Source organism: Patagioenas fasciata, chromosome 1 (genome assembly GCF_037038585.1).
Source record: "Patagioenas fasciata isolate bPatFas1 chromosome 1, bPatFas1.hap1, whole genome shotgun sequence".
Taxonomy (NCBI): Eukaryota; Metazoa; Chordata; class Aves; order Columbiformes; family Columbidae; genus Patagioenas; species Patagioenas fasciata.
Window position 1 is genome coordinate 72277744 of NC_092520.1, and position 18108 is coordinate 72295851.

General features: G+C 40.1%; 1 protein-coding gene across 3 annotated transcripts in view; it reads left to right on the plus strand.

Moving 5' to 3' along the window:
• Nucleotides 1-16670, plus strand: part of IMPG2 (interphotoreceptor matrix proteoglycan 2) — a 61721-nt gene extending 45051 nt beyond the window's left edge. For all 3 annotated transcript variants that reach the window (XM_071808628.1, XM_071808627.1, XM_071808630.1), the window contains 10 exons: nt 134-378; nt 935-1017; nt 4411-4735; nt 5286-7033; nt 7923-8142; nt 9114-9324; nt 11437-11625; nt 11804-12002; nt 12933-13012; nt 14467-16670. In XM_071808628.1, coding sequence (XP_071664729.1) covers nt 134-378; nt 935-1017; nt 4411-4735; nt 5286-7033; nt 7923-8142; nt 9114-9324; nt 11437-11625; nt 11804-12002; nt 12933-13012; nt 14467-14479 — 3313 coding nt within the window. In that variant the 3' untranslated portion in view covers nt 14480-16670. The remainder of the gene's footprint in view (nt 1-133; nt 379-934; nt 1018-4410; nt 4736-5285; nt 7034-7922; nt 8143-9113; nt 9325-11436; nt 11626-11803; nt 12003-12932; nt 13013-14466) is intronic.
• The last annotated feature ends 1438 nt before the right edge of the window (nt 16671-18108 follow it).

An 18108-nucleotide genomic window follows, 5' to 3' on the forward strand; every position in this document is an offset into this window, starting at 1 on the left:
AAAACAATGTATTTTTGTTTTTAAAAAAGGGTATGGACACAGATTTTTGGGGGAAAAATATCATAGTGTTTGCTACATGATGGAAAACTTTGCATCTTTCATCTGTGTTCTCTTTCTCTTTATACAACTGAAGTGGGGTGGAAGTTCACTATGCTGTTACATTTGATGGAAAAGCTATCAGCAATGCCACCTGGGACCTGATCAACCTTCATTCCAACAAGGTGGAGGACAACTCCTTCATGGGCATAGAGGATAATCCAACCGTTGTGTACACCATTAGTGATTTCCGAGATTATATTGCTGAAATCCTCCAGAAAAATGCCTTGCTTGAAAACACTTCCTTGTCATTAGACCCTAACACTCTCCAGCTTACTAATGGTGGGTATTAATTTTGACACATTGATGGGCCACACACATCTGGAATCTTATAAAATAAATCTCAGAGATGAGTGTATTATACAGCTCTCCTCTGAATAATTGAAAAGAAAAAACAAAACCAACTGTGTTGTAGCTTGTTTTTTTTCTGATTTTAACCAGATTAAGTCTGGAGCAGTAGTATCCCAGTTTCAGTGCATTAGAGTAGCCTCTTTTTGACACCAAGCTTTGTGATACGCAATTTCAGTAATACTTCAACAATTAACACGAATAGAAGGGGAAATGTGTTTCACATGATGCATCTTGTACCAAGATGACCATCAGCTTAGCAGCTCTGTGTTGGCCTTGAGCAGCACAAAGGAATTACCTGGTTTATTGCTGGTTTATTCCTGTCAGTGATCCGGGGGCGTTTCCAGAAGCAAAATCTCTCTGGCAAACTTTTTGAAAAGATTTTACTCACAAGTCTGAGATGCGGGCGGGTTTTTCAGTCAGTCTTCCAAAACAGCTTCCTTACACTGCTACTGCAACCTTTATATCTCAAGTATTTATATTTCCACAGTGAAAGAAATACTACACCCGACAGAAGATGACCCATCCTGGATTACGGAGCATCCAGTTGTGCTGGAACGCCCAGAGTTCGATGTGAGTATGGTTCTGAGCAGTGGCCTTTGAACACATTTGAACAGCTTAACTCAGCAAGTCTGAATTACTGCCAGCACCCAGAGCTTCTCTATCCTGTTGATCGTGCAGAATCAGTAGTAATGAAAGCACACCATATACTGGAGAAAAAGCTCTGGTGAAATCTCTCATCTGATAATGTGATAGCTGTTGCACAACAATTTTCTGTGATCATCTTCTATTACATAGCAGTACCGTGTTCCTGGCTGTCCACCCAGGTCTTGCTTCTTAGGCTTCCTTTGTCTGATTCTTTCATAATGTTTAAGCTGTAAATTGCTCTAAAGACATGATTGTCCCCACAATACTACCTTTCTTTGGAAAGCAAGAAACAGATGTAAGCAGTAAAGCTGGCAGCTAGAAGAGATAAAACGGTCAGTTTCATATGCTTCTTTTATTATCATATTGCTTTCACTGAAAGTTCTCAGTTCAGTTTTAAAGTGATGTCCATCCCTTTAATGCCAGCAAAGGAAACAAAGAAAAATGAAAGCCAGTGGTTACTTTTTTTTTTTCCCTTTTGAAATCATAATTATCTCATGTGATTACTTCTTGAACAATCAAGGACATAGACTAACCTGTAGTGTTAGTATCCCCATGTCTGTACAACACAATGAGGCTTTATGCAGAGATACCAAGTGAGGTAGCAGCAAGGCCGAGATTGAGTTAATTGAGTGAATTACTTCTGCAAAGAGCTAGAATTTCTGAATAGTGGAGCATTGTTTGGGCTTAAGGATTTATCCAGTAGGTTTCTGCTCTGCACTCTGTTGTGTAATGCAGACATGAGCTCAGTTCATGCCATAAAATCCAAATCTACCTATCCTTGATGCTAGGCTTTCACTGAGTTCATTATGAGATAATATTGTGAACATAGACACATCTAATTTCAAACCAACTTCTGAAATTTTTATGGAAGCAAAATTCTCAGTGACTTCACAGAACCCAAATATTCTTGTTAGAACAGTCACCGGTGTAATATGCTTAGTTTCATGCTAGTTTTCCCTGCATTTTAAAAACTAATAACTGATATCTAAAATGTAAATTCATATGGATTTGCCATAAATAGCTTAAACATAGTGTGGATAAACATGAACTTAACTTTCAGGAAAGTGCTTTCTCTTTACTAGGGCTATCTAACTAGATTAAAATGTTGCAGATGTTTATTTTAGTAAGACAAAGAATTCTGCCCTCTTTACACTCTATCTGTGGATACTTTGGCAGATGTGCAGGCAAGAAGATTTTAGAGTAGAAGTAGCTTTACACTAGTTTTGAACCCATTTTAGGGACTAGTATGTGCAAGAAAAATTTCTGGAAGTTACATTTTCTAATCATGGACTATGAATAATAATGTCATCTATGTCTTCAGTCAAAAACTCCAGTTATGTAAAAGATATTGAGTATATCCAAAAACCAGCTGTGTACAATCTGTAATACACAGATAATTTGGGAAGTAATTTCAGATAAATTTCAGAAAAATCATAAACATGCTTAAACAGTAAACAAGGCTGAAATGATTAGTCATTTGGTTCCATAGATGTCAAACCTTTATGGTTCAAGTAGGTACTGTTAAGTTGAACTGCTTCCTATGAAAAAGATTTTTGCTATTATTTTTCCTAACTGATTTGAGAATAAGTTGGATTTGTATTATCATACATAGTCATGACATAATGTGGGACTATCATGACTTCACCATCTAATTGCGAGTAGATCGTACCAACTAATCATTACTTCTTTCCTTTGAGTTTTACAGATCTCTTAAAAAGTGAAGAAAAAATATCAAGTCTAGTTTTTGAAATCTGTATTTTCTTGTTATTTCTTTTGAGCTGTAACAGGTAGAATGCTCTAGCATGCTGAATACAATGCCCTTCTGGCAGCAGAAAGTGGAAAATCAGGGAGGGGGTTCTGTGTTTGCAGTCATCTGTCATATTTGTAAGCCTTTCAAAAGACGTTAGCAAAAAACAGAACTTGCCAATATGATATTAAACTTGTTAATATAATATATTGCACTGTAACAAGAATCTTTGAATAATGTTAGTTGTCATAGGAACATCTATCCACATTCAAATAAATGATGAAGTGCAATCCCTGGCAACTGAATGTTCACATTTGAAAAAAAAAAAAAGTATTGAGAAGCTATTGCTGGGAGTCATTATTCATTCTTTATGGAATTTATATGTGTCATTTGTTTCTAGTCTTGCACAGTAACTTTTTTTACAGCTTTATTTATAGTGGTCAATTTTGCCAAAAAAGATAATTGCTGGAACACATGTCTTTGTTACCATATAATTCAAAAATGTGAGGAGACTCTGGTGGCATAACAACTGGCTATAAAAATGTGATCAATACAGGTAGACAAATAATTAAGGAAGAATACCTTAACTGGCTTGTTTCCAAAGCATTCAAATGCAGCTTGAATGAAGTTGAAAATTTAATTCCCTCACATTTTAACCAGAAGTAAAATTTCAAATTGTCAAGTATTTGGACTCTCCTTGTTACTCATGCTGGTCAAGTAAAAGAAAAAGATTAGACAGGAATGGTGAGTTACAGAAGTAGTTACAATGGTTTTGAATTGTAATACATATCACAGAAACCTGTGTTCACTGCCCACTTAACTTTGCTAGTCACCATCAGCAGCTGGTTAGTTCTTAGTTAGCTGCTGCTTCTTGAAAGCGTTTGGCAGTTTTTCATACTCCAAGGTTATTTTTTGTCTTCCTGGGACTATTGCACAGCACTGATATCCACGTGAAGCACTGATTCCTGGGTTTTAGACTTTTAGCTTCCTTTTGTAGCCTTGACCAAATAACTTAAGCTCTTCATTGGTTTTTCCTAATATAATTATCTCATGAGACACTGTGGTAGTAGATCATACTAACTATGATATTACTGTATTGATTCTGTAGCTGATCAATGACAGCTGCTAAGACCTCTTTGTGCTTTAGGAAGGCAGGCACTACATTTCTCTTTGGCTTAATTAGAAATGGACAGATCCTTTTTTTTTTTTCAGTCTTTTCTGAAAGGAGATGGGGTGGTTATGGATGGTAAATCTCTAATTGAAGCTGAACTCCAAAGAATCTGAATGGCTTTGTTCCCTTTCTAGTGGACATGACCAGACATGAAATGTATGTCACTGTGATGTGCATTTTACGTATACATTGCACATGATTAGCAAAGGGTATATATTTGTCAGTCCTCACAGCTTGGCCCCTCCTGCTTCTGTGCATTACTTTGTCACAGAGGCAGGAGGCAGCAATACCAGATTTTGCTGTTGGCTGCTGCTGATACCCTCTATGTGCTCAGCCCAAGGTGGACAGCCAATGCTTCCCCTGTAATAGTCAAAATATTAATAGTGAGTTTATGTTCCAGGACAGCACCTTTTTAGCTGAACGGCCTTCAGCAGATGAGTCAACTGTCAGCAATACCTTGCCCTTTGATTTCATCAAACCAGATTCCACTTCAGAGAGTGAACAGTCCAACGACAACGAAATCTGGCCAAGCCCAGAAAATCTGGACTCTCGGGCCAGTTTGGCACCTGAAGCTCTGCTCTCCTCAGAGGCTGACGTCACTTCTTTGCCTGATGGGCTGAATTTAGAGGATGGGAATCGGACTCCTCGTTTGGTCACTGCACCAGTGTTAGAGCATGATTCTGTGGACACTCTGGAATGGCTTCCAGCCTCCAATTCTTTAGATGGTAAGTTAATGACATTAACTGAAGCTTAATTTGGATGCCAGTGTTTCCTCATAGTCACCAAAGGTATAGTTCACCAAAATGACTTTTCAGAAAGGTCTAAAAGTTTGTATATGCTTCTCTGATAGTTTTTACCTTTCCTGTATATGTGTATCCAAGAACAATATGCTAATGTAAAAATGGTTGTGACAGCCAATTATGCCTGTTTATCCCTTCAGGAAATGGTACACACATGAAACTTGTTTAATTGTACAGAAGTATTTTCGTATAGGGCATGTTTGGGTGATAACTGATCTCTGAAGCAGAGTGACTACCCTAAGGATGTGTCACACAGTTATTGCTTTACTGCTTACTCTGCAGTCTTGACTTGGCCCACAGAATATCTGAATGAAAAGTGGGTTTTGTCAACAGGGGTCCTCTGACTTTGGCATACAAAGGCCAGGATATATCATGGCAAACATGCTGAATACAGATCTACAAGCAATAAAATGAATGGAATTTGACACCTTTTATCATAAACAACAACTAATTGGAAATTTGTTTTCATTTTTAGTGTTTGAAGATACTGGACTATCTGAAGAATTTCTTTTGCCTTCAAGTCCTCCTCACCTTGTGCCTGAAGAACCTCCATCTACAGATGATTATGCAGTTCCTCTGCTTTCTGCACCAACAGTGGCCTCTTCATCAGTCATAGAGACTGATATTAAAGAAACAGTATCTGCTGAGAAGGAAGATGTAACTCAGGGCAGTCCTGCAGACAGTAACAATGCGGACTCTGTGTTGCATACGTCTGTGGAAGAAATTCCTTTGCCCTTAGAAGTACACCCTGTGGAAGATGAAACTGATATATATCTTGGAGGTAGAGTTATATATGATGAGGGGTCTGGTTCAGCTTTTGACGGTTCAGGAAAAGAAATTGAACCAAATATTTGGCCTTGGGAAGAAGCAACACTGGAACCAGTTTTCTACCCTAGTCATGATAGCTGGCTTGAAGATGACAATGGGTCTTTGTTAATCAGAACTGAGGATATTCCTGAAGGCATGATCTTAGACTATATCCTTAACTCTGGTAACAAATTAGATGATGGTCCTTCCAAAGATGAGAATGAAGGTTTCGCCAATATAAAAGAAGATTTCCTTGATGAGTCTGAAATATTTGTCTTTCCAGAGACTACAACTCAGCAGGTACCTCTGTTACAGACAGAACAGCCATCATCTGTGGAACCATCTACACAAACAGAAACATTTAGCATGTATGATTCTTCTTTTGTTAAACCATCCTTTGTTTCGGAGCCTTCAGTGGACCATTTCTTTGTAGACATGCCAACTGGAGAGGCACCTGTCTCACCACACAATACAGGTCTGCCTGTGGAAGATAGCCTCCTTACATCTACAGGGACTGTCAGTGTGGAGCAACCTGAAGAGTCCAGTTTAGGTCAGGACATCATTTCTGAAGCAGTTGAACACCAAAAGGAAGACAGGACAATGGTAGAAGAAATAGTCACAGTAGGGCAGACAGATGTAACTGAAGCTGCTACAATAGGCCACTTGGACACAAGCTCTTCAGAAACTATTCTGACTGCAGATCCTTCCATGGTAAACCCTGATACTTCCACAGAAGAGCAGCAAACCCTAGATTCATCATTGGCAGGCCAAGACACTACTGGATCAGCAGTGAAGAAACCAGCTGATATTTGGCCTACTGACAGAGCACTAGAAAACTCATTAGATCAGACAGTGCAATCAGCAATGCCAACTGCCACTCAAGTTACAACTGCAGCTCCTCCTGTACTAGATCAGACCACTGTTCTAGATGGCTTTACCGTACAGGGTGGTACAGGCCATGACATGCGTGGTTCCATGAGCTTCAGCACTGCTATGAACCCTCATGTAACAGTGAGTGTAGAAACAAGCACTGAGCTTCTGTCCCACCTCCCTCCTGTGGGATCCACAGTGTCATCATCTGTAGCTACCTCAACAAAGCTGGGAGATGGAACAACAAGAGTCCTGGACGTTTCAGTGGACCTGGATCGTGTGAGCACTGTCCACTTTTCTCCTGAGCTGACTGACGGGGGAAGGAGCATGACTGAAAGTCACGTGGAGCTAACAACTCGTGTCCAGTCCACAGAGATGGCCAGCGTGGCGTGGGCCACACATGAAAATCGCAGTAGTACTCCCATCCCATCACGAGCTCTAGTTGTGTTTTTCAGTCTTCGGGTTACCAACATGATGTTTTCAGAGGATCTGTTTAATAAAAACTCCCCTGAGTACAAAGCGCTGGAACAGCGATTCTTGGAACTGGTAAGGATCACTTCTATGTTCAGTGTCCACTGCCAGATTGACAAAAATTGTTGGTAAATAATAGTTTGTTGGCTCTCTTTTGCAGAGAGCAGCTCAAGACTGGTGTTTAGAGATACTGTGTTATCTCCATGGGAAAATTCTGTCTGGAAAGGGGTGGGGTAGGGTGTGGTGTTTGTCTTTTATTCAGTCAGTAGTCTCTCCAAAGTGTAACTTTTTAACCCTGTGGGCCAGATGCTCAGCTGGTGTCAATAAATGTAGCAGTGCAGCTGAAGTCACTACAATGAGCCCCTTACTTGCTTCTAGAGTGCTCTGCATTTAGCCTATAAGGAGAAAGTAAATAAATGGAGGCTATGACACGGTAGCTTTTCTGCAACACATTCAAGTCATCCTAAATACAAGGTAGTTCCAGGAACTAAGCTGTTCCTAAATTGATGGCTAGCAAAGCCTCACAGGAGTTATACAACAAAAACTGTCAACTTTTAACTGGGAAATTTCCCTCTCCTTACTGAAATGAATATTTTGTTGTGGAAGATGAAGGGAGTAAAAGAGAGAGGGAAGGGGGACATGCTCAAAGGAAATACCCTGTGAAACAGCAAGTGTGCCAGGTGCTTACATCAAGGGGGAGCACCATGTATGCCCCAAGAACTATATTTCGGAATCGTAGATTTTTGGAAACTGCCTGAAAATTGGTGTACTCTTAAGAGCTGTCTGAAGTACTCAGGGTCCTGGCAAGCTGCCAGCATGAGCCTCCACTGGGTAAAGTTTTAATGCCCTTGCTGCGGGATTTCGATAAAATAAATCGCTCTTGCTGTCTGAAGCAATAACAGTGCAACTGGCTTGAGTAGAGATTCAAAGATTCAGCTTTTTTGTCACGTCCCCTGTGTTGCAGCTGGTGCCCTACCTTCAGTCAAATCTGACGGGCTTCCAGAATCTGGAAATCCTGAACTTCAGAAATGGCAGCATCGTGGTGAACAGTCGAATGAAATTTGCCAAACCTGTGCCTCGGAACGTCACCAACGCTGTGTACTTGATCCTGAAAGACTTCTGCAACACCGCATATCACACCATGAACCTGGCCATTGATAAATACTCCCTGGATGTGGAATCAGGTACGGATGGCAGGAAAATGCAGTTTGGAGCAAGGGATTTAGAGCAACTTCTGCTTTAAGAACTTACTAAGGATCCCAGCAGCTCAGAGACTGCCTGCTGCTTTTCATAGGCTGGGCTTTAGAAAGACAGTCTTTTACAGAGTTCAAACAAACAAAAAATCTGTCAAGGGACTAGAGACAAAAATCAAAGTGAGACCTGAAGTGGGTGAACTATATGGGCCTCTTATAGAAATATGGGCACAAAACCGGCTTGTGTAATACTCTATATAATACTGCTGTGCTTTCACTGGACAGTGAGGGGGAAGGTTGGTCAGTGAAAACAGTGGTGCATGTGATCTTTCCCACAGGTGGTAGTGCAGCTGCCAGGTAGGCATCTGCACAGGTGCTGCTGCCTTGCTCTTGTAGTAAGGTCTTGCTTGCATGCAAAAGTTACAGGCCTTCTTAGTTTGCTCCTCTGATACAGGGAGAAAGCTTTTTCCCAGTCCAAGTTAGCCAAGTAGAGATACCATAAATGCTTGTGTTCCTTGCAAAGGCAAATCACCCCACAGTAGATGCTGAGTGTTTGAAGACCCCTTGCCCTTTCCTTTATACTGCATTGATTTTCTGTAACAAGAAATACTGAAGATCAGCTGTGTTTTACTCATTTGCAAAATATAGTTCCAGCAGACAAGAGAACATCTGAGGTCCTGTACATTCCACTAAGAAAAATAACACTTTATTCTTGCTTTTTCGATTGGCTTGTTGGGTGGTCTTAGCCACACCACTGACATGCACTGTGAAGACAGAAATGAACAACACTTCCAAGCTCTTATTCACCTTAGCAGACCCTTTTGTTACACTCGAAACTCACATACCGGCTTCTTGTGGGTTATCTAAGAGACCATTAGAGAAAATGGCAGCAGGCAGCCAGCAGTTTGCCTCAGTTAAGGTTCTCCTGTATCATTAATATTTTCTGCTTTGTGTGTTCTCAGGTGAGCAAGCAGACCCTTGCAAGTTCCAGGCCTGCAATGAGTTCTCCGAGTGCTTAGTAAATCGCTGGAGCGGGGAAGCTGAGTGTGTCTGCAATCCTGGCTACCTAAGCATTGATGGGCTGCCGTGCAACAGCATTTGTGATCTGCAACCAAACTTCTGCCTGAATGATGGGAAGTGTGACATAAGCCCTGGGCAAGGGGCCATCTGTAGGTACGTCATCCTGCTCTTTGAAGTGTGTGATTCCTGTATGAAAAGTCCTTATTGTCTCTTCTCTTGTAGCATTTGACAAGATTTGTGCAAAATTGTGTAAGATAATACGTAACAAGCAAGATGATAATCATTTATCGTTGATGTTATGCTGCCAAGTGGAGGTCCGAATATTAACATTAGTTTTCCTATGTGTTTATTGGAAATGAGACAGTAACACATTTCTTTAATAGATTGGAAGCATCAGGAAATAAAACTAATTAGGGAAAATCGTGTAATGGAACATACTCAGTTGTTCAAATCACCTTCATTGAACTTTGGGGCAGAATTTCTCTCCAGAGGTTTTCTTAAGTAGCAAAGTATTAGATCATGTCATGAAGCATGTAAGAGTTAATTCCATCACAAAAATTAATATCTGAAAGACATATCCTTGCAGCATAAATATATTAACAAATACTGCTCTTGGTTAAGAAAAAGTCATAAAAGTATATAATTGGCCATTTGTACAAAATCATGTATGGTTCATAAAAAGCTCAAGGCATAGGCCCCCTGGTTCAAATTTTTGCTTTACAAAAGATACAGATGCAAAAAAGACAAATCCATGCTCCCTCTGACACTGCACTTAATTTTTTCCTTTTCAAGCAATGTAACAGTCTGTTTTTTAAAAAAAAAAAATATATACCTATCAACAAAAAGGTAGGAGACTTTACAGAAAAAAAAAAATGTTTCTACTAATAGCTATTATTTATGTTACTTCGTGTGATCTTTTTTAAGGCTTACCTAGAACTTCCCTGAAGTCAGTATTAGAGTCCTAGCAGTTAACAGGAGAAATAATGTTTTCAAAGCTACAAAAATGGGTACTATCACATATGAACTATAAACCTTACCATATTTGTATAATAATTTAAATTAGAAGCATAAGAACTCAAGCATGCTTCAGCAAGCATTTATTAAGAACTTTTTGAAAAATATAAAGTATTGCATACTACTTTCAGAAACTATTTCAGAGATTTATGTTAGAAAACTTAATTTACTGATGTTTCTTATTAATATGGTTCATTGCTTTTGGTGGTCATATGTCTTACAGTTTATAGCAAGAACTCCCAAACACTCATTATGCAAATATTTGTTTTTTTTACTGGTATATTTAAAGTCAGTATTAACATTAAAGTTCTCATGTTCAAAACCAGAGCAAGGCAGAAATACTGAATGCTGCTTTGGGCAACTATTCCAAAGAGGCACTCTTGGATGCACATATCTTTCAAGTGATTTATTTTATGTATTTATATAACTAACCATTGTAGAGTTCACCACACTATAAACATTCCGCTTGTTTAACACACCTTCATTTGTATTTACATTACAAGATGATCAAGACAACTGCTCTCTACCTTTACAGTGTCATGTGCAAGGTTCAATCAAGGCATAACTTTTTACTTAGTCTAAACACCTTCCACCATTTTAATGCATCACAGGATACTCTAAATTGCAAAAAACACAGGCTTTTCCCACCACAAATGCATTATTCTTTTATTATTTTATCTATCATCATTCAATTCAGTAACTAGGGTTGTTCAGCCTGGGAAAGAGAAGGCTCTGAGGAGACCTTACTGTGGCCTTTCAGTGCTGAAAGGGGCCTATAAGAAAGATGGGGACAGACTTTTTAGCAGGGCCTGTGCGATAGGACAAGGGGTAATGGTTTTAAACTAAAAGAGTGGAGATTCAAACTAGACATGAGGAAGAAATTTTTTGTAATAAAAGTGGTGAAACACTGGCACAGATTTCCCAGAGAGGTGGTAGATGCCCCATCCCTCAAGACATTCAAGGCCAGGCTGGATGGAGCTCTGAGCAACCTGATCTAGTTGAAGATGTCCCTGCTGATTGCAGGGGGGTTGAACTAGATGACCTCTAAAGATCCTTTCCAAGCCAAACTAGTCTATGATTCCATACCAAATGGCTGTTCACAACAACAATGATTAAAAAAGTTGATGCTTGAACATGCAATGGAATTTATTGAGGTGAGTTAACTGAGGGCATGTCCTAACAAAGTTAAATATGTTTGCATTAATCAAAGCTTTTACTGGTGTCTAATTTCCCCATGTTTCTTTGTTGCAGGTGTCGTGTGGGAGAGAACTGGTGGTACAGAGGGGAGCACTGTGAAGAATATGTGTCTGAGCCACTGGTTGTGGGTATTGCAATTGCTTCTGTGGCAGGATTCCTTCTTGTGGCATCTGCTGTCATCTTCTTCTTGGCCAGGACCCTTCGAGACCAGTACACAAAAAGTGACACTGAGGACTCTCAGGGGTAAGTGACACCATCTAATATTTTAAAACACATCTGCTACAATAAGGATAATGCTGTTGTAAATCTCATATCACACAGTCAACAAGCAACAGGTGCCTCCAAATGCCAGCCATCCTTACTCTATCTGCTGCCCTTCCAGGCTGCAGAGAAGCTCACAGTTTGTTTATTGCTCCCCCAGGCAGGGTGACAGCCTCTCCTCCATTGAGAACGCAGTTAAATACAACCCCATGTATGAAAGTGATACGACTGGCTACAGCCATTATTACCGGAGATACCCTCAGCTAACATCCTACAGTTCTACCAGTGCAGAGACATCCACAGACTACAGCAGTGAAGAGATCAGGCACATTTATGAAAACAGTGAGCTTACTAAGGAGGTAAATGGCCTTGTTTTCACAGTGGCACAGAAACATCATGTGAACAATAAGCTTATTATGCACCTGTAACCTGAGAGGTGGGCCCAGTCTTTCCCCAGCATCTGTGCACTGGATAAATGAGTTGCAACTATGGCTCTTGCATTTATTTAAGAGAAGAGAGTAAGGATTTCTTTGTCTGCTTGCTCTTAAGGTATAGAGAAAGGAATGGGTGTGTTCTGACCTGTAATGAATTTCATATGATGAAGGAGCTGACTGGGAGTTGGGGAGGTTTACTGCTATATTGCTTGACACAGCCTTTAGCTTTTAATACCAATTACCTCATGTAAGAGTAGTTATACAGTTAAAACTTGGCACATCCAGGCCTTTTTACAGTGTTTGCTATTTTTTTTTTTTTTTTTTTTTAAGTTTAGGTCTTTCTGTAACCTGCAAGTTAGATCACATCCTTCTCCTTCCTTCCTGTATACACAGTATCAAGGGTTTACTCTAGAAAGCTAAAGAGAAAGGGATTTACAACCAAGAACTAACCACAAATCCTTGAGCAACTGTGAGAGGTGTGAACCCAGCCTGCAGCTGGGATTGTAGGCCAAGTATCTATAAAAGATAAATGGTTTTGTTAAAGCCTGTTGAAATGCCACACTCTGTCCAACCCCTGGTTTTGATTTTAAAGTAAAGTATTGCTGGACTCCATTGAAATGCTTCACTTAAAAAACCAAACCAAAACAAAACAAAAAAAAACAACAACAACATAAAGAATTTTAGTATTGGTATACCCAATTTCAAGCTATACTCCTTGAAGCAGCAAAGCATAAGAGTTTAATTTCCCCAAACACAGAAATTAGTTATTTCAGCAGTATTTTTATTTCTCTTCTCTAATATTAGTAGTATTCTAATCTCTGTTATGTACTTACAATTGTGTTTCTTGTATTCTAGGAAATTCAGGACAGAATTCGAATTATAGAGCTCTACGCTAAAGACCGTCAATTTGCAGAATTTGTTAGGCAGCATCAAATGTGAGTGAAATGTCTTGTCTGGATAACTCCTTTGATGTTTCCTCTTGTGGCCTTTACTGTGTTTTTCATATGAAGGGTCTAGAAATGCTGGGATGCTAGAGGTTACACAGAATCACAGAATGGTTGGGGTCGGAAGGGACCTCTGGAAATGATCTAGTCCAACTCACCTGCTAGAGCAGGTTCAACCAGAGCAGATCCCACAGGAATGCGTCCAGGCAGGTTTTGAATGTCTCCAGAGAAGGAGACTCCACAACCTCTCTGGGCAGTCTGTTCCAGGGCTCTGGCACCCTCAAAGTAAAGAAGTTTCTCCTCATACTCAGATGGAACCTCCTGTTCTTCAGTCTGTGCCTGTTGCCCCTCATCCTAGTGTTGGGCATTACTGAAAGGAGTCTGGTCCCATCTTCTTGACATCGACCCTTGAGATATTTATAAGCACTGATGAGATCTTCTCTCAGCCTTCTCTTCTCCAGGCTGAACAGACCCAGCTCTCTGTCTTTCCTCATAAAGGACTCCCTCCAGTAGTAGTTTGTCTTTCTTAAGCTGGGGAACCCAGAACTGGATGCAGTACTCACGATGTAGCCTCACCAGGGCAGAGCAGAGGAGGAGGAAATCCTCCCTTGACCTGCTGGTCACACTCTTCCTAATGCACCCCATTTACCATTGGCCTTCTTGGCTACAAGGGCACATTTCTGGCTCATGGTAAAGGTTAAGATTTCAACATTATTTCTGAAGATGTTCAACCCTTTTAAAGTACTTAAAGTAATCAGTGTCAAAAGTGGATAGCACTAGAAGGTATGTTAAAAGCAGTGAAGAGGAATCCCAAAGTTACTGGGTGTCAGAGAAGCACTGACATCAATTTAGGTCCTTAAAATAACATATAGAACCTTCTTAACTCTTCTGCTGTAGTGAGTATTGCCTGGTGTTCTATTTAAAATAGGAATTTAAAAAACATGTTGGTTTATCTTGAATTCTTAAGACTTGGCACTAGTACAATCCTGTCTAGTGTAGTGGGCACCTACCACAATAGAAAGCTTACAATTCCAAACAATTAACCCAATCTGCATGCTTAGATGAAAATTTCCGAAGAAAAAGACCATCAAGGAATTAATTATTAGCAAACGCAGTCCTACCAACTGTACTTACACTGTGGCAAGCAGCAAATTACAGCTGTGCTAGTTTGAAAGATACTGTAGTACAACTCCTTGATATCCTGTTAAATATAGCTACAGTAGCAAAAACGTTGCATTCCAAGATCATCAGCTATACTCTTTTTTTAATTGAAAATAACAGCAGTTCACATTTTTCCATGTCAGTTGTTCATGTTTTCATCTTGAAAAGGATCAGTGTCTAAATTTTCCACAGCTGGAAAGTAGTAAGGGCTGCCTCATATAAGCCCCGAATCCAATGTTTGAAAGAGACTAACTTAATCATTGCTTTTCTGTTTTTCATTTCAGGAAGCTGCTATAAGAGAAAAAGAAATTGGTAGAATGCATGTGGGAGATAAAGACTACCCTGTTGCCATAGCAATGGGCTCAGATGTAACTGCAAAGTTACTTATAGTCTTAACATTGCATGGATGGATACAGATGTTTTCTAAATGAATGGCTAAAATGTACAGATGTCTGTTTATCTCAATTACTTCTGGCTTTTCTGTGTAAAGTGACATTTTTAAGAGGTGATCAGAAGTGGCAGAGGTTATGAAAGTTCATTTTTCTTTAACTCTGAAATGGACAGTGAAAGTTTGTATACCAAGGCAAAAAAAGTCTCCTCAGGTAAGAGAAGAGACATGCACAACCAAAATAAAATGCGCGTTTAAAATCCCTGTCTGGCATTTGTCCCCTCACTGGAGGCTACTGTAGCAATTTCACAGGTATAAAGCACGAGTAGAAAGAAATATTTGGTTTGCACACAGAAGATTTGTAGGGGAGCACTATTGTGCTAGAATGACATTAGGATTTTTTGAAATAATTCCTATTATAAACACGAACAAAACCTCACCAGAAAAAAAAAAAAATTGTGTACAGACACCTGATGGACATTTTGTTGTGTGGCATTAGCAAAACAGAGGATAGCACTGAGCCTTCCGGCCCCCCAAAGGCTCCCCGCAACAGTGAGCATCACTCCTGCCTGTCAGGGATGGCACGTGACGCCTCAGCCAGGGGCTCAGTGCTTCTGCAGCACAGCGTGGTGCTCTGGAAGCCACGGTGGGTGGTTTTCCAGCTGTTCCCAACAGCTACACAAGCTGGGGCACAAAGGGGCTTCTAGCGTGCAAAAGTTCTGTGAAGCTTAAGTGACTAACATTGACTTTTCTTTTTTGTATGTAGACAATTTCTTCAATATTTTAAGTTTATATGTATTATTTTTTGTTGTGTATTTCCCTATTAGCTTAATTTCATAATGGATTTAATTGTTGAAATAGAAAGATGAATAGTTTAATGATTAAATCCTACAGTGGCATTTGCGACCATCCTTTTAAAAAATACATTTAGTGTTTACTCAGTGTTGAGTTCAGCCAACTAATATTTGAATTTTCTTTACTGAACTGGGCAGTAGCCTGCTATGAGCTCTGTTTCAAAATCAGGCTGTGGTATTTAAGTGCATGCATATTAGGGATGGCAGCACTTTCCTACGGGGAAGGGAAAAAAGGAGATTATTCTTGGCTTAGTGGAAGTCAGTGTAGAATTCCTGTTTAAGGAGAAGTCAGCCTGAAGCATTTCTAAACAACTGAATTGAGACGGGGGCCTCTGAGGTACAGAATCAGAGTTTTATCTTCAAGCAACACAGAGAGTTCTGACTGCATGTTAAGGTGTTCAGTCACCCAGTGTCTCTTGCTCAAGGTATTCCCACCACTGTCTGGGTTAGGGCACTCATAGTCTGACATTAGTTTCTGCCAGCAAACAAGGCCAAGTTATCCGTGTTTTTTATGAAGTCTGTAGTTCTTGGCCCACATGTGCCAACAGCCACCTGATGCTTTTTAGAGATAAACTATAGTGAGGATTACTTACTTACAGGCAGCTTAGCTAAACAAGTGAATATTTCAATGCAATTCTTCTGTGTGTTCTGCAGAACCTCACTGGGTCACTTGTGTAGTGTCTTCTTGCCTTGAGTGGCAGGGAATGGGTATCAGAACCACAAATCTGTCAAATGCTCACAGAAACCACACAAGAGTCGTATGGTGCTGCTGAATAGTGTTGTGACCACCTGTCATGAGACAGAGGCTCCCATTGTGCTGGGTGACCCAAGGGCTCTCAGAGCAGCTGGCCCAGAGTTTCTGAAGCACAGCCCAGTCCCTCCTGTCCCCGCAGCAGCACAGCTGAGCCTTCCTGTTACATCAGAGCCTTGTGATTGTGGTACAGGTACAACACAGAGAAATACAGGACTCAGGGCAAGCATCAGCTTGTGACTTGTTTCTGTGCAGCTGGGCTGCCAGCCCTGGGAGCGTCCCTGCTGCTCCTGCTAAGTGCAGCACTGGAGGGCAGCTGGGATCAGGCACATTTTAAAGGTATCCTACTCTTTGCTGTGCACAAACTGAGGAGAGTCTTGGTTACGCTGAGTATGAATTATTTCAGTGTATATACAGTGAATCTTTGTGTGTGTGTATACATATGAACATAATGGTATCTTATTTTCACTACAATAAAAAGTTATTTCCAAAATATTTCTTTCTATAAAATTAATGTAGCGACTACGAGACTAGTATGAAGAGAGGCAATATCTTAGCCAGGATGATTTGTGAACATAGGATCAGAAAGTTTGGGTTTTTTTTTTAAACAGAGTTGGTTAAATTGCTGAAATCCTTTGCCAACAAAAGTGCCAAATGTAGTTCATCATCACTTGCAAGGCTATATTCTGAAAATTAGTGCTGGAAAGCACATAACTGAGTGCTTTGCTTTCAGTTAAGTTCTTTGCCCTTTTTGAAGATGTTTCAGCTCTCGTGAAAGAGCTGAAACGTTGTTACTTAGGTGATCTCAAAGTCTTAAAAGCAAAACCAAACAACCTCTCCTTCAAACCTCTCCATCTAACTCATTTGATGATTCATCTTCTAACACACTGAAAAGGATTTAATGAACTTAATTTCTTTCATACCTTTGCACTCCAAGGCAGAGACAAAAGACTCTTAAAATTCTTATTAAAAAACAAAACCACAACAACAAACCAGCTCTGTATACAAATCTACCAATATTTGTTATCAGTTAACATGCAGTTTTTCACTTGCTAAAAGAAAGAAGTAAGGCAGGCTTGAAAAACAGAAGAAAACAAGGCCCTGGAGGACACTGCCAACTGCCTCTTTAACAGAGTATCTCAAGCCTACAGCAGCCCATGTTGGACCACAGTGCCATGTACTGCAGAAACCACTGGGTCTAAATTCTGCCTGTACCATTAATATTTCTGCTGTCTCTCAAGGCCTCCCCTTTTACAGCTCAAGACGCCTGTCCACAGTGGTAGAATTCTATCACAGCTAGAAATTCAAACACAGAATGAGCATTCAGAGCTGCAAGACTGACACATTTCAGGAGTGGTGTGCTTGCCTTTTATTTGGTAGCTTTTCAGCCAAGGACTGAGTATTGCCCAGCAAAAAAAATGCTCAGTTACTCCATATCTTTTAATTAGTCTGTTTGTGGCCTAGTCTGTGGACTTCATGCACTGCTAAGTAACAATTTGGTCCGAGAAAACAGTTTTCTTCAGGTTTTCAGAGACAACTGAAACTACAATTTTCTCCTATCTCTTTCAAAACAAGGAAGCAGAGATAAAGTTTAGTTTTTTTAAGAACTTACAGTTTAATTGCTAAAATAGAAAAAGCCTTTAACAATCACGAGTTTCATTCACATTCCTCGTCAGACTTACTAGAATTTGTCCTTGGTGTAAAAGGCTTCAAAAGGAACATGAGAGGACTCTGAGCACTCATCCACATGGAGTCTATGCACAGCAGGTATGCTAAGGTGCTGGAGCTCCAGGGTGGGGCCAGTCATCTCATCCTGTTACAACACAAAGCAAAAATATACACCAACACCAATTTACCTATCATCTCTAAGCACTATAGGACAGACACAGATTGACTTTGTAAAGCATATGAAGTGTGATGGGGCACTGTTACT